This window comes from Lutra lutra, chromosome 1, assembly GCF_902655055.1.
Source record: "Lutra lutra chromosome 1, mLutLut1.2, whole genome shotgun sequence".
Taxonomy (NCBI): domain Eukaryota; kingdom Metazoa; phylum Chordata; class Mammalia; order Carnivora; family Mustelidae; genus Lutra; species Lutra lutra.
Genome location: NC_062278.1, coordinates 122,896,982 through 122,912,525, shown reverse-complemented (window position 1 = coordinate 122,912,525; position 15,544 = coordinate 122,896,982). Strand labels below are relative to the sequence as shown.

The 15,544-nt window shown below is 42.8% G+C and overlaps 1 protein-coding gene across 1 annotated transcript in view; it reads left to right on the top strand.

The window, feature by feature from the left end:
* Window positions 1-1,489, top strand: part of PDIA5 (protein disulfide isomerase family A member 5) — a 91,388-nt gene extending 89,899 nt beyond the window's left edge. Inside the window, exons 16-17 of the mRNA XM_047735278.1 lie at window positions 722-856; window positions 1,250-1,489. Of these exons, the coding sequence (XP_047591234.1) occupies window positions 722-856; window positions 1,250-1,330 (216 nt within the window). The 3' untranslated portion in view covers window positions 1,331-1,489. The remainder of the gene's footprint in view (window positions 1-721; window positions 857-1,249) is intronic.
* The last annotated feature ends 14,055 nt before the right edge of the window (window positions 1,490-15,544 follow it).

Genomic DNA, 15,544 nt, shown 5'->3' with positions numbered 1-15,544 from the left:
CTCTGACCAGACGCTGAGCCCCTACTAGGGGCAGAGCTCGTGTCTGGGGGCCGGAGGAGTGATTAAGAGAGCCGTGAACACTTACTGACTACTAACTACGTGCCGGGTCCTGCGCCAAGTCACCGCCCCTGGATTCTCTTGCTCAGTCCTCATAATAGCCTGATCATTTAGGTATTGTTATTACCCCCATTCTACAGATGAAGAAACTGAGGTTCCAAGAGACTAGGTCATTTTCCGAAAGTCTTCCTATGCTGCCAAGCCCAGATTTACACTTCAGAAACTCGCCTTCAAAGCGCTTGTTCTTAACCTTGGTACTCTACTGCCTCCCCAAACAGACATTCGGAAAGTGTTAGTTGATAAATGAATGAGTCCCACCATGCCTCACAGAAAGCATCACAAAACCTGCAGTGTTTACAAATGCTCTCAGGTCATCATTTCCTTGATGGCCATTATGCTCTTGATTTTAAAGGGTGGTCTGAGGCCCCTGCAAGCGGAGTCCCCTAACCTTACCCATCTGCCTTGAGAACTGGAAGCAAGCCGTGGCGGTCTCAATGGAGCTCTGAGCTGGGGAGGCTCTGGTTCAGCTCTTCGTCGCTATTGAGAGAAATCAGAGAAAGCACACAGTGTGGGCCTAAAGTGCGGTCCATGTGCAGAGGGTCCAGGCCTCGGGTCTCAAACGGGAGGCCGCCTGCGCTGACCCAGCCTTTCTCCGGGCCCACAGATTGCCTGTGCTGCTGTGGACTGCGTCAAAGAGAAGAACCAGGACCTGTGTCAGCAGGAAGCCGTCAAGGCCTACCCCACATTCCACTACTACCACTATGGGAAGTTTGCAGAGAAGTATGACAGTGATCGGACGGTAAGCTGGGGAGAGGCATCTGCTCTGAGCTCTTTCTGTTGGGCAGGGAGACAGCCACTGAGAAGGGCAGCAAAGGGAGACTTCCCAGACACCGCAGAAGTTAGCCATGTGCACGCTGCTGGGAAGGCAAGGGCTATGGGCCTGGCTGGGAGAGTGCCCCCAGAGATTGTTCTGGAGTCCAGCTCCCAGAGCCTGGGTGGGTTCCAGGGGTGGGGTGGCAAGTCAAGTAGCCAGGCAAGCCCTCCCGACATTGCCAGCTGCCTCTACTAGCCACTTCTCTGTGTCCAGAGGAGTGAGCACCTGGAGGGTCAGGAAAAGCGGAGAGGGGGAGAGGGTGCACATCTGCATCAGGGGTTAAAGGCTTTTTTCTCTTTCTCTTCCCCTTCCCTATAGGAATTGGGGTTTACCAATTTTATTCGAACGCTCCGGGAAGGAGACCATGAGAGACTAGGGAAGAAGAAGGAAGAGTTGTAATTTCTGCCTCAGAGAAAGCTTTTCCATTACACTGTGAATGATACCTGTTTTGTTGTTCTTTCTGAATTTCCATGTGTTCAAAAGACAAAATTTTTTATAGCCGCTTATGGCCATTTTGTACAATTTTTGAAATAAAATTAAACCGATTGTTTGGTGGTATGGGTTGTTTCCACAGAGCCTGTACTAACAGAGATGAAGAGGTGGATACTCGTGTTATGTCTCATGCCATGTCCTCTCCTGGGAGGTGGGGAGCTAGCTGCACGCCAGTGTCCCATCTGCCCAGGAGAGACACATGAGGGCGGAGAGTGGGCACAAGGAGGATGGCATGGGACACTGCCCCTCTCAACCACTGGAAACCAGGACAGGGAGATTGGACCACAGCACATCCCGTTAGAAATGACTGGTTTGGAGAGGAAGTATGTTACAATAATCAGAAAATGGGCAGCTGAAGCTAACGGTCATTAAGTACTAGCTTTTTCTGGATCATTTCAGTTTCAGCTTGGATGTGTTTTCCTGGACTTCATTTACATGTTTCTCTTTCTTCAACCATTTCTTGTCTTCTCTTTTCCTCTCTCTAGTCCTCCCTGCTCTCCCTTCACAAAAAAGCTGAGACTTCAATCCAGAGTTGAGTGCAGTGGTCAAGCCCAGGCTCAAACGGGCTTCTAAGAATGGAGTAGGAGAGGGGTCTTTGTGCCGCTGCTTGCTCTGCACACTGGAAGGGGCAGACGTGGGTGGCATATTCTTCATAGGCATGCAGGTGCTGGGTCAGCCCCCCCCTCACCCTGCCACAGTAACCTCCAGACATTACTCCCATGTTCTCTGTGGAAGGATGCCACCCAGGCGCCTGGTCTACCCTAGTGTCTCACTCTGCTTCCTTCCTCCATTCCATCTCTCTCCCAACTGGCTTTTACACCAGTCATGCTTTCTGCATCGCTGGGTGACTTAACACTAGCCCTTGGAGCTGGAGAACCCTGTCCTGTGTCTTATCTGCTCACGGGGTAGAATGGCCCCTGCTCCCTCTGCCTTGACTTGACTTATAAGCTGCCATCCAAGCCTTGGATTTGGGCAGTTCAGAAGATGGGTTGCCCAAGCTGCAGTGCTTAGCTTCTGACTTGCGTGTTTCTGTTGGCAATTTGGCCTTCAGGAACAACCCTGTTTCCTAGCCTGGTCCCCTCCTGGTGGCCTCCAGCCTTCCTGCTAATGGGTCTGCTGAGAAGGGATCAATAACACAGAGCCGCAGAGCTCCTCATGGCTGTGCTGACAGGTGCCATGGCTCTGTCAGGTGAAATTGGAGGTTCCCAGCTCCCCAGTCCACCCCCTGCCGCTTCAGCCTTGCTTCTATTCTCCTAAGCGCGTACTTTCTCAGCAGTGGCCCTGGTCTTGCCTCAGGTGAACGGGCATGAAAGAAAGAAGCATGTATTTAAACACATGTCCTGCGCTCCTGCTGGGTACTGTAGGCGGCCATACAAGGAGGCACGTAAAACTGACACCGTGTAGTGTGCAGCCATTCCTACAAGGGGCTCCCGAGAGCATATGTGTGCACAGACATGCTTTTTCCCTAATGCTGACTTGGAGGCTTTGTGGGAGGAATGTATTTGCTTGTGTGTTAAAAAAAAAAAAAAAAAAATGTTTTTAACTGCATCTTTAGAACAATACCTGACAAAAGCCACTTCCCGACTGAGGACAACTGGTGCCCACCTTCAAGGTGTGGGGCTTTCTTTTTGTCTATCTGAGCCTCAAGGTCAGGTTTGCCTGGCCTGGCTTCTTGGTGTGGGCTTGAAAGCACTGGGAAATGGCATCCTCTTCTGCAGGATTTGATTCTTATAAGGCATTGTCAAAATGTCTAGTGCTTACCATGACTTTGGGCATGACCTGAGCAAGTTCACCCCAGCTCCAGGCAGTGGCCTCTATGGACAGCGCACCCTTCCTCCACTCCCCACCCCACCCTCATCTGTACACTGTCTCCCACCCTTCGCCCCCATTCCCCTGTTCTGGAGCTCTGCGCAGACGGTGTCAGTACTATAGCATCTAGTTAGTCCCATTCCTCATGCCCACGCTTGTTTCATGTGAAGTTCATTGATCTTCAGTGCAGACCCCTCCCTACTCCTCGAGGACCTGCTGTCATCTCACCCACCTCGGTTCCCCCGAACCCTGCATTTGCAGGCAGATTTCTCTGCAGAAGGGTCTGTGGGTTAGGGGAGAACTGATTCCCAATCTTCTTTCTGGGCTTTGACATAACCTTCACCTCAATTTCTATCCTTTGGGTTACTGCTTCTATTTCCCCTCCCCGCTGGTTTGCCTTAGCTTCCTGCCTTCCTCTGCATCCGCCATGCTTCTCCCCACACCAGTGATTCTCCATCACTGCCTAACTGGAGCTTTCAAAGCTGGCCCCCCAACACTTCTTATCTTCTCCATACTACTGCCTCCCTTTCTAGAAGTGCTTGGCTTCCAAAAACTTAAGGAGGTGATGCTCTGGGTTTAAGAAGTGATGTGTGTGTGTGTGTGTGTGTGTGTGTGTGTGTGATCTCATTGTGGTTTTGATTCGCATTTCCCTGTTGAGCATATTTTCAGTGCTTTTTGGCCATTTATAGATCTTCTTTGGAAAAACGTCTTTTGCCCATTTGCCACGTGTTGTTTGTTTTTTTATGATTGCTGTCTTACAGAAGTTCTCTATATTTTCTAGATATGAATCCCTTATCTGATCAGATATGCAAATATTTTCGGCCATTCTGTGGGTTATCTTTTCACTTTCTTAATAATGCCCTTTGATGCACACAAGATTTTAATTTTGAGAGAGTCCAATTTATCTATTTTTTCTTTTGTTGTCTATGCTTTTGGTTTAGTATCCAAGAAATCATTACCAAATCCAGTGTCCAAAGCTTTTCTCCTACGTTTCCCTCTAAGAGTTTTATAGTTTTAGGTCTCATGTTTAGGACCTTGATTCATTTTGAGTTAAATGTAAAGTAAGGGACCAGCTTCATTGTTTCACATAAGGCTATCCATTTTCCCCACCACCATGTGTGGAAAAGATCATCATTTCCTAATTGAATCTTGGCACCCTAGTCAAAAATCATTAGACCACATATGTGAGGTTTTATTTCTGGGCTTCCTATTCTATTGCATTTTTCTAGACGTCTGTCTTTACGCCAGTACCACAGTTTGGATTACTGTAGATTTATAGTAAGCTTTGAAATTAGGAAGGGAAATTCCTCTAACTCCACTCTTCTTTTTCAAGATGATTTTAGCTGTTCAGGGTCCCTTGAAATTCCACATGTCTGTGCCATTAATCGTGTGTGTAATTTGTAAAACCAACACTGTAATCAAAATGCAAAACTATCCACTATAGAGATTTTTGCTGCGTTCCTTTATGTTTACTCCTGTTCTCCCCTCCTCCTCACAAACATTGGCAACCACTAACTTATTTTCCATCTCTAGCCTTTGCTCCTTTGGGGAATGTGATATAAATGGAATTCAACAATAAGTAATCTATTAAGATGGACTTTTTTCACTCTGCATAATGTCCTCGAGATCCATCCAGATTGTATGTATCAGTATCTTGTTTCTTTTTATTGCTGAGCAGTATTCCATGGTATGGAGGGATGTACCACAGTTTAACTATTTACCCAATAGGGAACATTTTTGTTGTTCCCAGTTTGGGACCATTACAAATGAAGCTGCCTTTTGTCTAGAGGTTAATTTTCATCTCTCTGGGGTAAATACCAGGAATATGATTGCTGGGTCATATGTTAAGGGTATGTTTAGCTTTTAAAGAAATTGCCAAAATTTCCAGAGTGGTTGTACCATTTACTTTCTCACCAACAATGTATGAGAGATAAAATTTCTCCATATCCTGCCCAACATTTGTCATTTTAAAAATTTTTAGCTGTTCTAATAGGTGTATAGTAATATGTCATCATGGTCTCACTGTCCATTTCCCTAATGATTAGCAATGTTGACTATTCTTTAATGGGCTTATTTGCCATCTGTATATCCTCTTCAGTGAGATGCCTCTTGTCTTTTGCCCATTTTCTAATTGGACTGTTATTTTTTTACTGTTGAATTTGAAAGTTCTTTATATATTCTAGATACTAATCCTTTGCCAGGTATATGGCTTGTAAATATTTTCTCTTATCTGTAGTGTGTTTTTTAATCTTAACAGTGTCTTTCAGAGGCAAAAGCTTTTAATTTTAACAAAATTAATTTAACTTATTTTGTGGATCATGCTTTTGGTGTCATATCTAAGAACTCATCACCAAGCCCTAGGTCCTAAAGTTTTCCTTCTATGTTTTTTCCTCAAGTTTTACATTTAAATATATGATCCATTCTGAATTAATTTCTGTACAAGGTATGAGACTTAGATTAGGCCTGTGGTGTCCAATTATTTCAGCACCAGTTTTTGTAGACTATCCTCTACTGCATTGCTTTTGCACCTTTGTCAGAAAACAGTTGGCTGTACTTACAGAGGTCTACTTCTGAATTCTCTGTTCTGTTGATTATATATGATATATAGCGTATATCATATATGATATTTATAATTATATAAGATTATGCTTATATAATGTACTTGTTATATAGTAAGTCTCAATATCAAGTAGACTGATTTCTCCCTTTTTCAAAATTGTTTTAGCTGTTGCCGTATTCTAGTTACAATTAATTATTTTCCACATAAAATTTATTTTATTTTTAAAATTTTTGTATCTATTTTAGATAGTAAGCGTGCATGGAGGGAGGGGAAGAGGGAGCAAATATTCAAGCAGACTCCCTACTGAGCATGGAGCCCCTCATGGGGCTCCATCCCACAACCCATGAGATCATGAACTGAGCCAAAACCTAGAGTCAGACGCCTAACTGACTGATCCACCCAGGTGCCCCTTCCGTATAAATTTTAGAGAACCTTGTCTATATCAAAACTTTTTCTGGGATTTTTTTCCTTTCCGGTGATTCAGGAAAAAAGTATATATGTATATATATGTGTGTGTGTATATGTACAGAAATGTGTCTGTGTACACATACATACATACGTATATACAAACACAGAGAGAAAGATAAAGCCAAAGACACAAAATATAAATAACTGGTGAATCTTAGGCAAAGGGTATATATAACTTTTTATAAGTTTAAAATTACATCAAAATAAAAAGTGCTTCTCTTACCCGCCCCCTTCCCCCACAGCCACACACAGAGAAATTATACATGGAAAAAAAAAAGCCTGCCCTCAACACATAAACTCAGTGACCCAGTTTAACAGGGAGGGCCTGAGTTTAACTGTCTCTAGGCAGCTGTGCGTCCTGCGTGGCCAGGACCCAGAGTTCCCCTGTGCTCCCACAGAAGACTGCAGAAGTTGGCAGAGTCTGGCTGAGTTTGCTAGAGGGTGTCCCCTCAGTGACATCACAGGCAGCCTTGGGGGTTGGGGGGCACGCCACCAGCAGATATGAGGTGGTGCCCAGCCAGGACTAGAGAAGGAAAGTTGGCGCATGAGCCCCAGAGTACCCCAGAGCAGGCCCAGTTGGCCCTCAGCAACTACCACTCCAGGTGCAGTGTTGACTACCAGGGCACGCAAGGATCTGCAGGACCCGCTGTGGGTCTAGGTCCCTACTTGGCTGCTCAAGGGTAAAGTGAAAGTTTGTCTGCACCTTGTAGGAGAAGGCGGCTCTGAAAGACTGGGCATTTACCTAGGGAGTCATCCTATAGTTACCTGAAGAGAATTTTCAGTTTATTGGATCAGACAGAGATCATGACTTCTACTAAATCAATTAGTAGGAAAACACACCCACTTCCAAATTTTTCTGCATAAATAGGCACTGTGTAAATATACAATTCCTACATTTCTTTTTTTTTAAGATTTTATTTATTTATTTAACACACAGAGAGAGAGATCACAAGTAGGCAGAGAGGCAGGCAGAGAGAGAGGGGGAAGCAGGCTCCCCGCTGAGCAGAGAGCCCGATGCGGCGCTCGATCCCAGGACCCTGAGATCATGACCTGAGCTGAAGGCAGAGGCTTAACCCACTGAGCCACCCAGGTGCCCCAATTCCTACATTTCTGATAAAATGTAGTGCCCAGTACTGAGCACAAGAGTCCAGCTGAGAACTGACCAGTATAGTGGGAAAAGACCATGAATCCCTCATTCCAGATCCTATAAGATATATCTTGGCTAATCTAGTCCAAGCTTACGAGCTTGCTCTCAACAAAAGCCATCAAAACTTTCGTACTGTTTACAGAAAGACCAACCCTTGATAGTTCATTTTCATTAAATTTTTTTCTTCACTGATCTTCAAGGTAACACATGTGTTGTAAGAAACTTGGAAAAATTCAGAAAAGCATGCAAAAGAAAACTTAAATCACTCATAGCCTTGCTACTCATCAGTTATTCAATAGGTTGGTGTACTATCTTTTAATTTTTTAATAAAGATTTTATTCGTTTGTTTATTTGAGAGAGAGAGAACGCACGCGCACAGGTTGGGGGAGGGGCAGAGGAAGAGGGACACGCAGACTCAGCTCCTAGCACAGCCCCACGCGGGGATGGATCCCACCACACCAAGATCACAACCCAAGTGGAAATCAGAAGTAGGATGCTCAACTGACCAAGCCACCCAGGCACCCCTGTCTTCCAATTTTTTTTTTAATCACACACAAATGAAATCTCTTAGTATTTTATGACTTGAAAATTGTTTTACAGAGTGTGTACAAATTTTTCTGTATCCTTAGGTATTCTTCCTCAACTTAATTTTTAAAGACTGTATAGTAGAGGGTCTCAACATTATTTCTTGGCACTATTGACATTTTGGAACATAATTCTTTGTTGTGGGGAGCTTTCCTGTGCATTGGAGAATTCTTAGCGGTATCTCTGGCCTCTTTCCCCTAAATGCCAGTAGCACTCCCCTTCCCAACAGGTCGTGATAACCGAGAGACTCCAGACTTGGCCAAAATCACCCCCCCAGTTGAGAACTGCCACTATATATCATTTCAGCCTATGTAACTACCATCCTTTACTTACAAATCTGTGTATGTTATTTATAGTTATTCTCTGTCATACATAGTGCTGGGATGGACATCTATGGTTTTGTTATTTTACACATTTTCAGAAGTGACTTTCTGGGTCAAAGAATATACTTATTTTTTTTTTTAAAGATTTTATTTATTTGACAGAGAGAAATCACAAGTAAGCAGAGAGGCAGGCAGAGAGAGAGGAGGAAGCAGGCTCCCTGCTGAGCAGAAAGCCCGATGTGGGGCTCGAACCCAGGACCTGGGATCATGACCTGAGCTGAAGGCAGCGGCTTAACCCACTGAGCCACCCAGGCGCCCCAGAATATACTTATTTTTAACACCTGTGATATATACTGTCAATTCTCCTTCCGTGGTGTGCCTATTTATATTCTTACCAAGAATATATGAGATTACCTGGGTTGTTTGTTTGGTTTTTTTTAACTCTGGCTAGCTCTGGGAATTAGAATTTTTCAAGATCTTTGCAAATTATATTTTTTATATAATTGTAAGACAAAATTATTCTAGTTACATTTATCTCGAAAATCCATCTTTGTTTTAGCCTGCTAGGATGTTTTAGATTCTGTTTTTGTCTCTGACAAGCTTTCTATCTTTAACTTCATATCACTTGCAAATTTGATAAGAATTAAAATATGAAAGACAGAGGATAGTCTGGAACTTTGTCACAGGCCAATAGAAACTTTCTGTCAATCCATTAGTTCCGCATCCATAGGCAAGAGTCATCAGCAAGTTCCTAACCCAGTCAGTTGTCTCAGCCTCCAGCTCCTATCTTCCAGCCTTTCCTGAAAAATACAGTGAAAAATGACGTCAGATATTTTGTTCAGGTCTGGATATACTATGGCTACCACATTCCTGTGCTCAATCTAATAACCCCCTGAAAGAATAATAAACCTTCACCTGTGCACAACCCCTGCCGCTTGGAAGCATCTTTAGTGGCCCCGTTTCATCCAGGGCTTATACCCCTCCATGGTGTTGTGATGGAGAGGAGAGGCTCCGGGAGGCCAGATGAGGTTAGGCAACTTGTCCAAGTGGGTGGCTGAGCTCGCATGCAACTCAGGGGCCTTTTCTCTCCCCCATAACCAACAGAACTTTCAGTTGCCTCCTTTCCAACACCCACTAGTGATTGCTGAACTAACCAGCATAATGCTGCTCAGTACCACTTCCCTTTCCTGGACCAAGACGTCACCACCTCTCACATTCTTTCAGACCCCGATGGAGAGATTCTTCCGGGCCAAAAAATTTGAAATTATACTTAGAGCAAGAAAGTGCTTTTCTTCAAACTCTCAACCAAAGTTGATTTTTTACAAATTTGTCTTTGTTTTATATATCTTCTCTGCAAAACAAAATCAACTAACACCTAATACTTAAATATATATGAAATATATAACATTTATATTATACACAAAATATGTATTTAGTTATTAACTTAGTGTGCATATATTTTTAGATATGTATGTATACATATCTGTATATTTATATATAGAAGTATATATATTTATGTACACTAAGTTAAATTATATACATATATGTAATTCTATGTATAGAGAGAGATTGAGAGAGAGGGAGAGAGAGAGAAATTTTTTTTATGATTTATAGGTTATTCAAATCTAATAGCACTATTAGTAAATACTTTTTTAATTAACATATAATGTATTATTTGTTTCAGGGGTACAGGCCTGTGAATCATCAGTCTTACACAATACACAGCGCTCACCATAGCACAGACCCTCCCCAGTGTCCACCAGCCAACCACCCCATCCCTCCCACCACCCTACCCTCCAGCAATCCTTAGTTTGTTTCCTGAGATTAAGAGTCTCCTATGCTTTGTCTCCCTCTCTGGTTTCATCTTGTTTCATTTTTCCCTCCCTTCCCCTGTGATCCTCTGTCTTATTTCTCAAATTCATCATATCAATGAGATCATATGATAATTGCCTGAGAAACTGTCTTTATTGTCCTCCAGTTTCATGCCCCAGAAATAATTGCTGTCAAGTTTGATGTGTATCTGGCCAAGAATTTGTTTTGTTTTCTTTTTGAGGCTCACAAACATACGGTATGCTTTTTATGTGTGTGTATGTATGTGTGTACATGTATATGTGTATGTATATGTATGCATATATAGATACCCAGATCCAGAAAATTCTTTTCCACTAAGGTCACATACATTTGACCCTCGAGTAACATGAGGATTAGGGGCACCAACTTCCCCATGCAACCAAAACACAACATATAACCTTTTCCTCTCCCAAAACTTAACTGCTAATAGCCTACTGTTGACCGGAAGTTTTACTGAAAACATATAAAGTCAACTAACAAATATCTGGTAGGTTATATACATTATAAACTGTATTCCTATAATAAAGCTAGAGAAAAAGTGTCATTTAAAAATCATAAGGAGGGACGCCTGGGTGGCTCAGTTGGTTAAGCAGCTGCCTTCAGCTCAGATCATGATCCTAGCGTCCTGGGATCGAGTCCCACATCGGGCTCCTTGCTTGGCGGGGAGCCTGCTTCTCCCTCTGCCTCTGCCTGCCATTCTGTCTGCCTGTGCTCGCTCGCTCTCCCTCTCTCTCTGACAAATAAATAAAATCTTTAAAAACAACAACAAAAAAAAAAAACTCAAAAAAAATAATAAAAATAAAAATCATAAGGAAGAGAAAGCACATTTATAGTACTGTACTGTGTCAAAAAAAGTCCACGTTTAAGTGGATTTGCACAGTTCAAACCTGTGTTGTTCATGGGTCAACTGTATAAATTCATTTGTGTTCTTCCTGGTATTTTAAAGTACATCTCAAATTTATTTCAATTTCAGTTTTTTTCAAAATGGCTAGCCACTTCCCCCCAACACCATTTTGAAGAGTTTGTCTTGTCCCCACTGAAATGCCGCTTCACCTCATAGTAAATTTCAAAATCTATTTGGATGCCATCCATCATGCCCTGTTCCATTACTTTGTCCATTTTCATTTCATTTGTTTTTTTAAGTCCCATTCTAGGGATGCCTGGGTCGCTCCGTCGGTTAAGCGGCTGCCTTCGGCTCAGGTCACATGATCCCAGCGCCCTCGTATCGAGTCCCACATCGAGTTCCTTGCTCCGCAGGGATCCTGCTTCTCCCTCTGCCACTCTGCCTGCCTGTACTGTCTCTATCTCTCTGACAAATAAATAAATAAAATCTTCAAAAAATAAAATAAAATAAAATAAAATCCCATTCTAATTACTTTTTTATTTTCAGAATTTCCCTGGCTGTTTTTGCATATTTTTTTCAGTTAAACTTTTTGTCTTGGATCTCAGTTCCTTATCATCCAAGATCCTCCTATCCTTTTCAGTACAGTAATGGTTCTTTTTGATGGAGTAAACAGGAATAATCATTGTGGGGTTCACTCTTTTACCTGGTCCATCAACATGAGGCAGTTGGCTCTGAGCAGTGAGCCCAGGTTTCCTTCCCCTAACCCCTCACTCTTGACTTCATTACAGCAGCACTTTTGTCTTGTCCGTAGCTCTTTGTTGCAAGCCTCAGTCCGCTGGGCTTCCCAGGAATCCCCTCTGGATCTCCTTATATGCCCTCCTTGTTCCCTGTTGCTTTCTGATATAAGCCAGCCTCCCAGCACGACCCCCACTGGATTCTTCCCCGTGTGTTCCTTTTCTGTTCACTGAGATCACTTCCGATTGTAAAGTCAGAAAACATTTCCAGGAATGTCTTCATCCTCTCCAGCCACATCTCCTACTCCAAGTATTTCAGCTTAGAGGAAAGGCATTCTTTCCATGAGAGCACCGCACAGCCTGAGCTGAGGACTATGCCCCATGGGTCCCAGATGCCGTCCCCCCTCAAGCTCCAAGTCCCTCACAATGAGGAAAAGGAAGGAAGAGATGCCATCAGCATTTTGTCGTTGGAAATCAGTAACCCCAAGGGGTGAATTTCCTGCAAATCACCAGAATTTTCTGCCTCTTCACTCCTTGGGAAAAGGATAGATTGACATTCTTGCCCATTTTTTCCCCCAGGTACAGTGGTGCCCAATCCTGGCTCCATGATTAACCACTTGGGGACCTTGAAAAATTATCAGGGCCAGGGTCACACCCCAAAACCACCGAATCAGAATCTCTGGGAATGGGTCCCTAGCATTGACACGTGTTGAAAGATCTCCAGGTTGTTCTAATGTGCAGCTGAAGTTCAGAACCGGTGGGTTGAGTCCTGCAGGCCTCACCGGGGTGCACCACTGAGCTTACGTGCACATATGGAAGCAAGGCTAGGGGAATTTGGAAAAAATGAAGGGAAGGACGTTTTTCCAATGTTATTCTCCAAAGTTGGAAAGTTTTCATTATGATTAAGTAATTAAGTTGCTTGTGATCTACCGCTACCTTTAAGTCTCCTAAAAGTTGTTTCTAAAAAACATTCATTATGAAGCTATATATGTAAATCTGTCCACGTTATCAATGCAATGCAGGGTCCAGGCAGCTAAAATATTTTGGCTCCACTACTCAAAGGCAGTCGAGCAAGTGACAGTAACACCACCACTGTATCTGTGCAGACTAGGGAGGGAGCAGGACAGGCAGAACATGACATTTCAAATGCGGCCACATCACTGGGTGATCAGCCTGGCAACAAGGCTGGAAGTCTGCCAAGCAAATGTCTCCTCTAACAGGATGTGAAAGCCTCGGCAGACTAAGACTAATTCCTGTCATCATCTGACTGCTTTCAAACCTTCCACTTTCCGCAGCATGGAAAGAAATTGGTCTGGGTTTCAAAACTCTTCTATCAAGAAATAAACTAACACGTGAAAGCATGGGGGGCTTATCTGAATGCAAGCAGACGCGGGGTTTTAGAAGTCTTTGACATTCTGGGAAAGAAAAGAGATGTCTGAGGAAGGTAAATTGCTGATAGCAGTAACTCAGAGGATGGACTGGAGTAAACCAGGTTGCATCAGCCAGGGCGGGCTGGGGGCTGTTCCACCGCACGAGGGAGCCGTGGAACCTGGGAGTACACCTTTAGCTCTGTGTGTATTCCACTCGTCCTCTTGTTTGCAGCCTCACTTTTGGGTTTACTTGGGGCCCCCTAATCCTAAACCTGCCCAGGGTTCTATGATGTCAATCTGCTTCCAGGCTCTTCCCCTGCCGGGCTGGGCCAGTGACCACACCACTGACAGATGAAGGATGGATGCCCAAAACCATTGTTAAGAGGTACATCCCTTAGGTACAGAGAGGTACAGAGAGTGCCTCGAGCCCTGAGTTCACCATCGGTGGGGACTGAAGCCTATACAGTTTAGGGACCCTCTTTAAGGAAAAGATTACAAAATTAGGGACAAAGGCAAATATTTATTCAGGATGAAAAGAAATCACAAGTGAAACACTTAACCTGAAATATACCAGAAATAACACCAAATCCAGAAAAATAATACTTCTTTCTCTTTCTTTCTTTCTTTCTTTCTTTCTTTCTTTCTTTCTTTCTTTCTAGGATCTGCTCAACTGTCATCTCCTCAGGGAACCTTCCTCTCTCACCTCACCGTGCAAAGGGGCCAGCTCCCTTCCCCATCACCTCCACCCCTTACCTTGCTTTCCTTTATTTCCCTAGCACATGTCTCTTGGAATGTCATGTCTATTATTATTTGTTTGCTTATTGTCTTTCTTCCTCACTAGAATGTAAGTTCTGGGAAGGCAAAGACATTTTCTGTCTACTTTTCCATATTGTCCCAACATGCAGGATGTGGTAAGTGCCTGATGAATGTTTGTAGAGTATTTTGGAAATTTTCATACAGAATTCAATATTCTACAAACTATATTTAGAGTATTATCTAGTTTTTATAATAATATGCACAGGAATACACATAGGAAAGAAGACCAGAAATAAATAGGTCAAAATATTAAAAGTGATTATCTCTGGATGATAAAATTTTGGATGATTTTCATTTTCTTTATCCCACTTTCCTAGATATTCCAATTTCTTTTCAATGAGGTATTACAAATTTTAGATAAATTAAAGGTAAGGTGCTCATGGTGAAATGTGAAGTAAGAAAAGGTAAATAAAAAAAATCTAATGTATCTAATAAAGGGGCACTCGGGTGTCTCAGTTGATTAAGAGTTCTTGGGGTCCTGGGATCGAGTTCCGCATTAGACTCCCTGCTCAGTGGGGAGCCTCCCTCTGCCCCTCTCCGCAACTCATGTGCTTGTATGCTCTCTCTCTTTCTCTGTCTCTCTCATATAAATTTTAAAAATCTTTAAAAAAAATGTATCTAATAAGATCCTGATCCTGATTTGTTCAGTTGTGTTTTGTTTTTTAGTTTAAAAAAAAAAAGACTTTTTTTGATAAAAAAATCAAACCATTATTATAAAGGACTTTACCAAAAACTGCCATATTTCCCCATCCCATTTGCTGGAAGTCAGTAAGAGCATCTAGCACTTTGTGTTCATGTCAATTGTCAGATCAGAGCATCCTAACGAAAAGCAAAAAGAAAAAAGAGGGGGGAAAAAGGAAAAAAAAAAAGCCACAACAGAGAACAAAAAAGGAAACCCCTAACCACCCCTAACCCCTAACCACTGGGTGGCTCAGTCATTGGGCGTCTGCCTTCAGCTCAGGTCATGGTCCGGGGGTCCTGTGATCAAGTTCCACATGGGGCTCCTTGCTCAGCAGGAAGCCTGCTTCTCCCTCTCCCTCTTCCCCGTGCTTGTCTTCCCTCTCTCACTGTGTCTCTCTGTCAAATAAATAAATAAAATCTTAAAAAAAAAAAAAAAGACTTGAAGAAAATACAGCAATAAATTAATAGTGGTTATCCTTGGAAGTTGGAATAACAGGAAGTTTTCATTTCTTACTTTTTTGTGTTTTTGCAGTTGTTGTAATAGTCATGAATTACTTTGATGACCTACAAAAATTAAGACAAATATTAAGAAAATGTCTTAAGAAATAGTAAGAAAAAAACACAGAAATTGTAAAAAAAAAAAAAAAAAAAAATGAAGTCCCCTTAACTAGATACAGCTAGATATTTGGTGGTTTTCAAAGAAAGGGCAGGAGACAACAAAAGGAAGGGCACCCAGAAGGAGGGAGTAACCTGGGAATGCAGACCTTGATGAGATTACAGTAAAATAGTCATAAGGAAAGAAAGAAGAAACCAACTACAGGGAGGGACAAACATGATGATGGAGAAGGAGAAATGGAGCAAAGACCTTCAAATTAAGTAAGTTGAATTTTCCTTCATTTGACTCAAATAAGTGCCCACCCTTGGAGCTTCCTA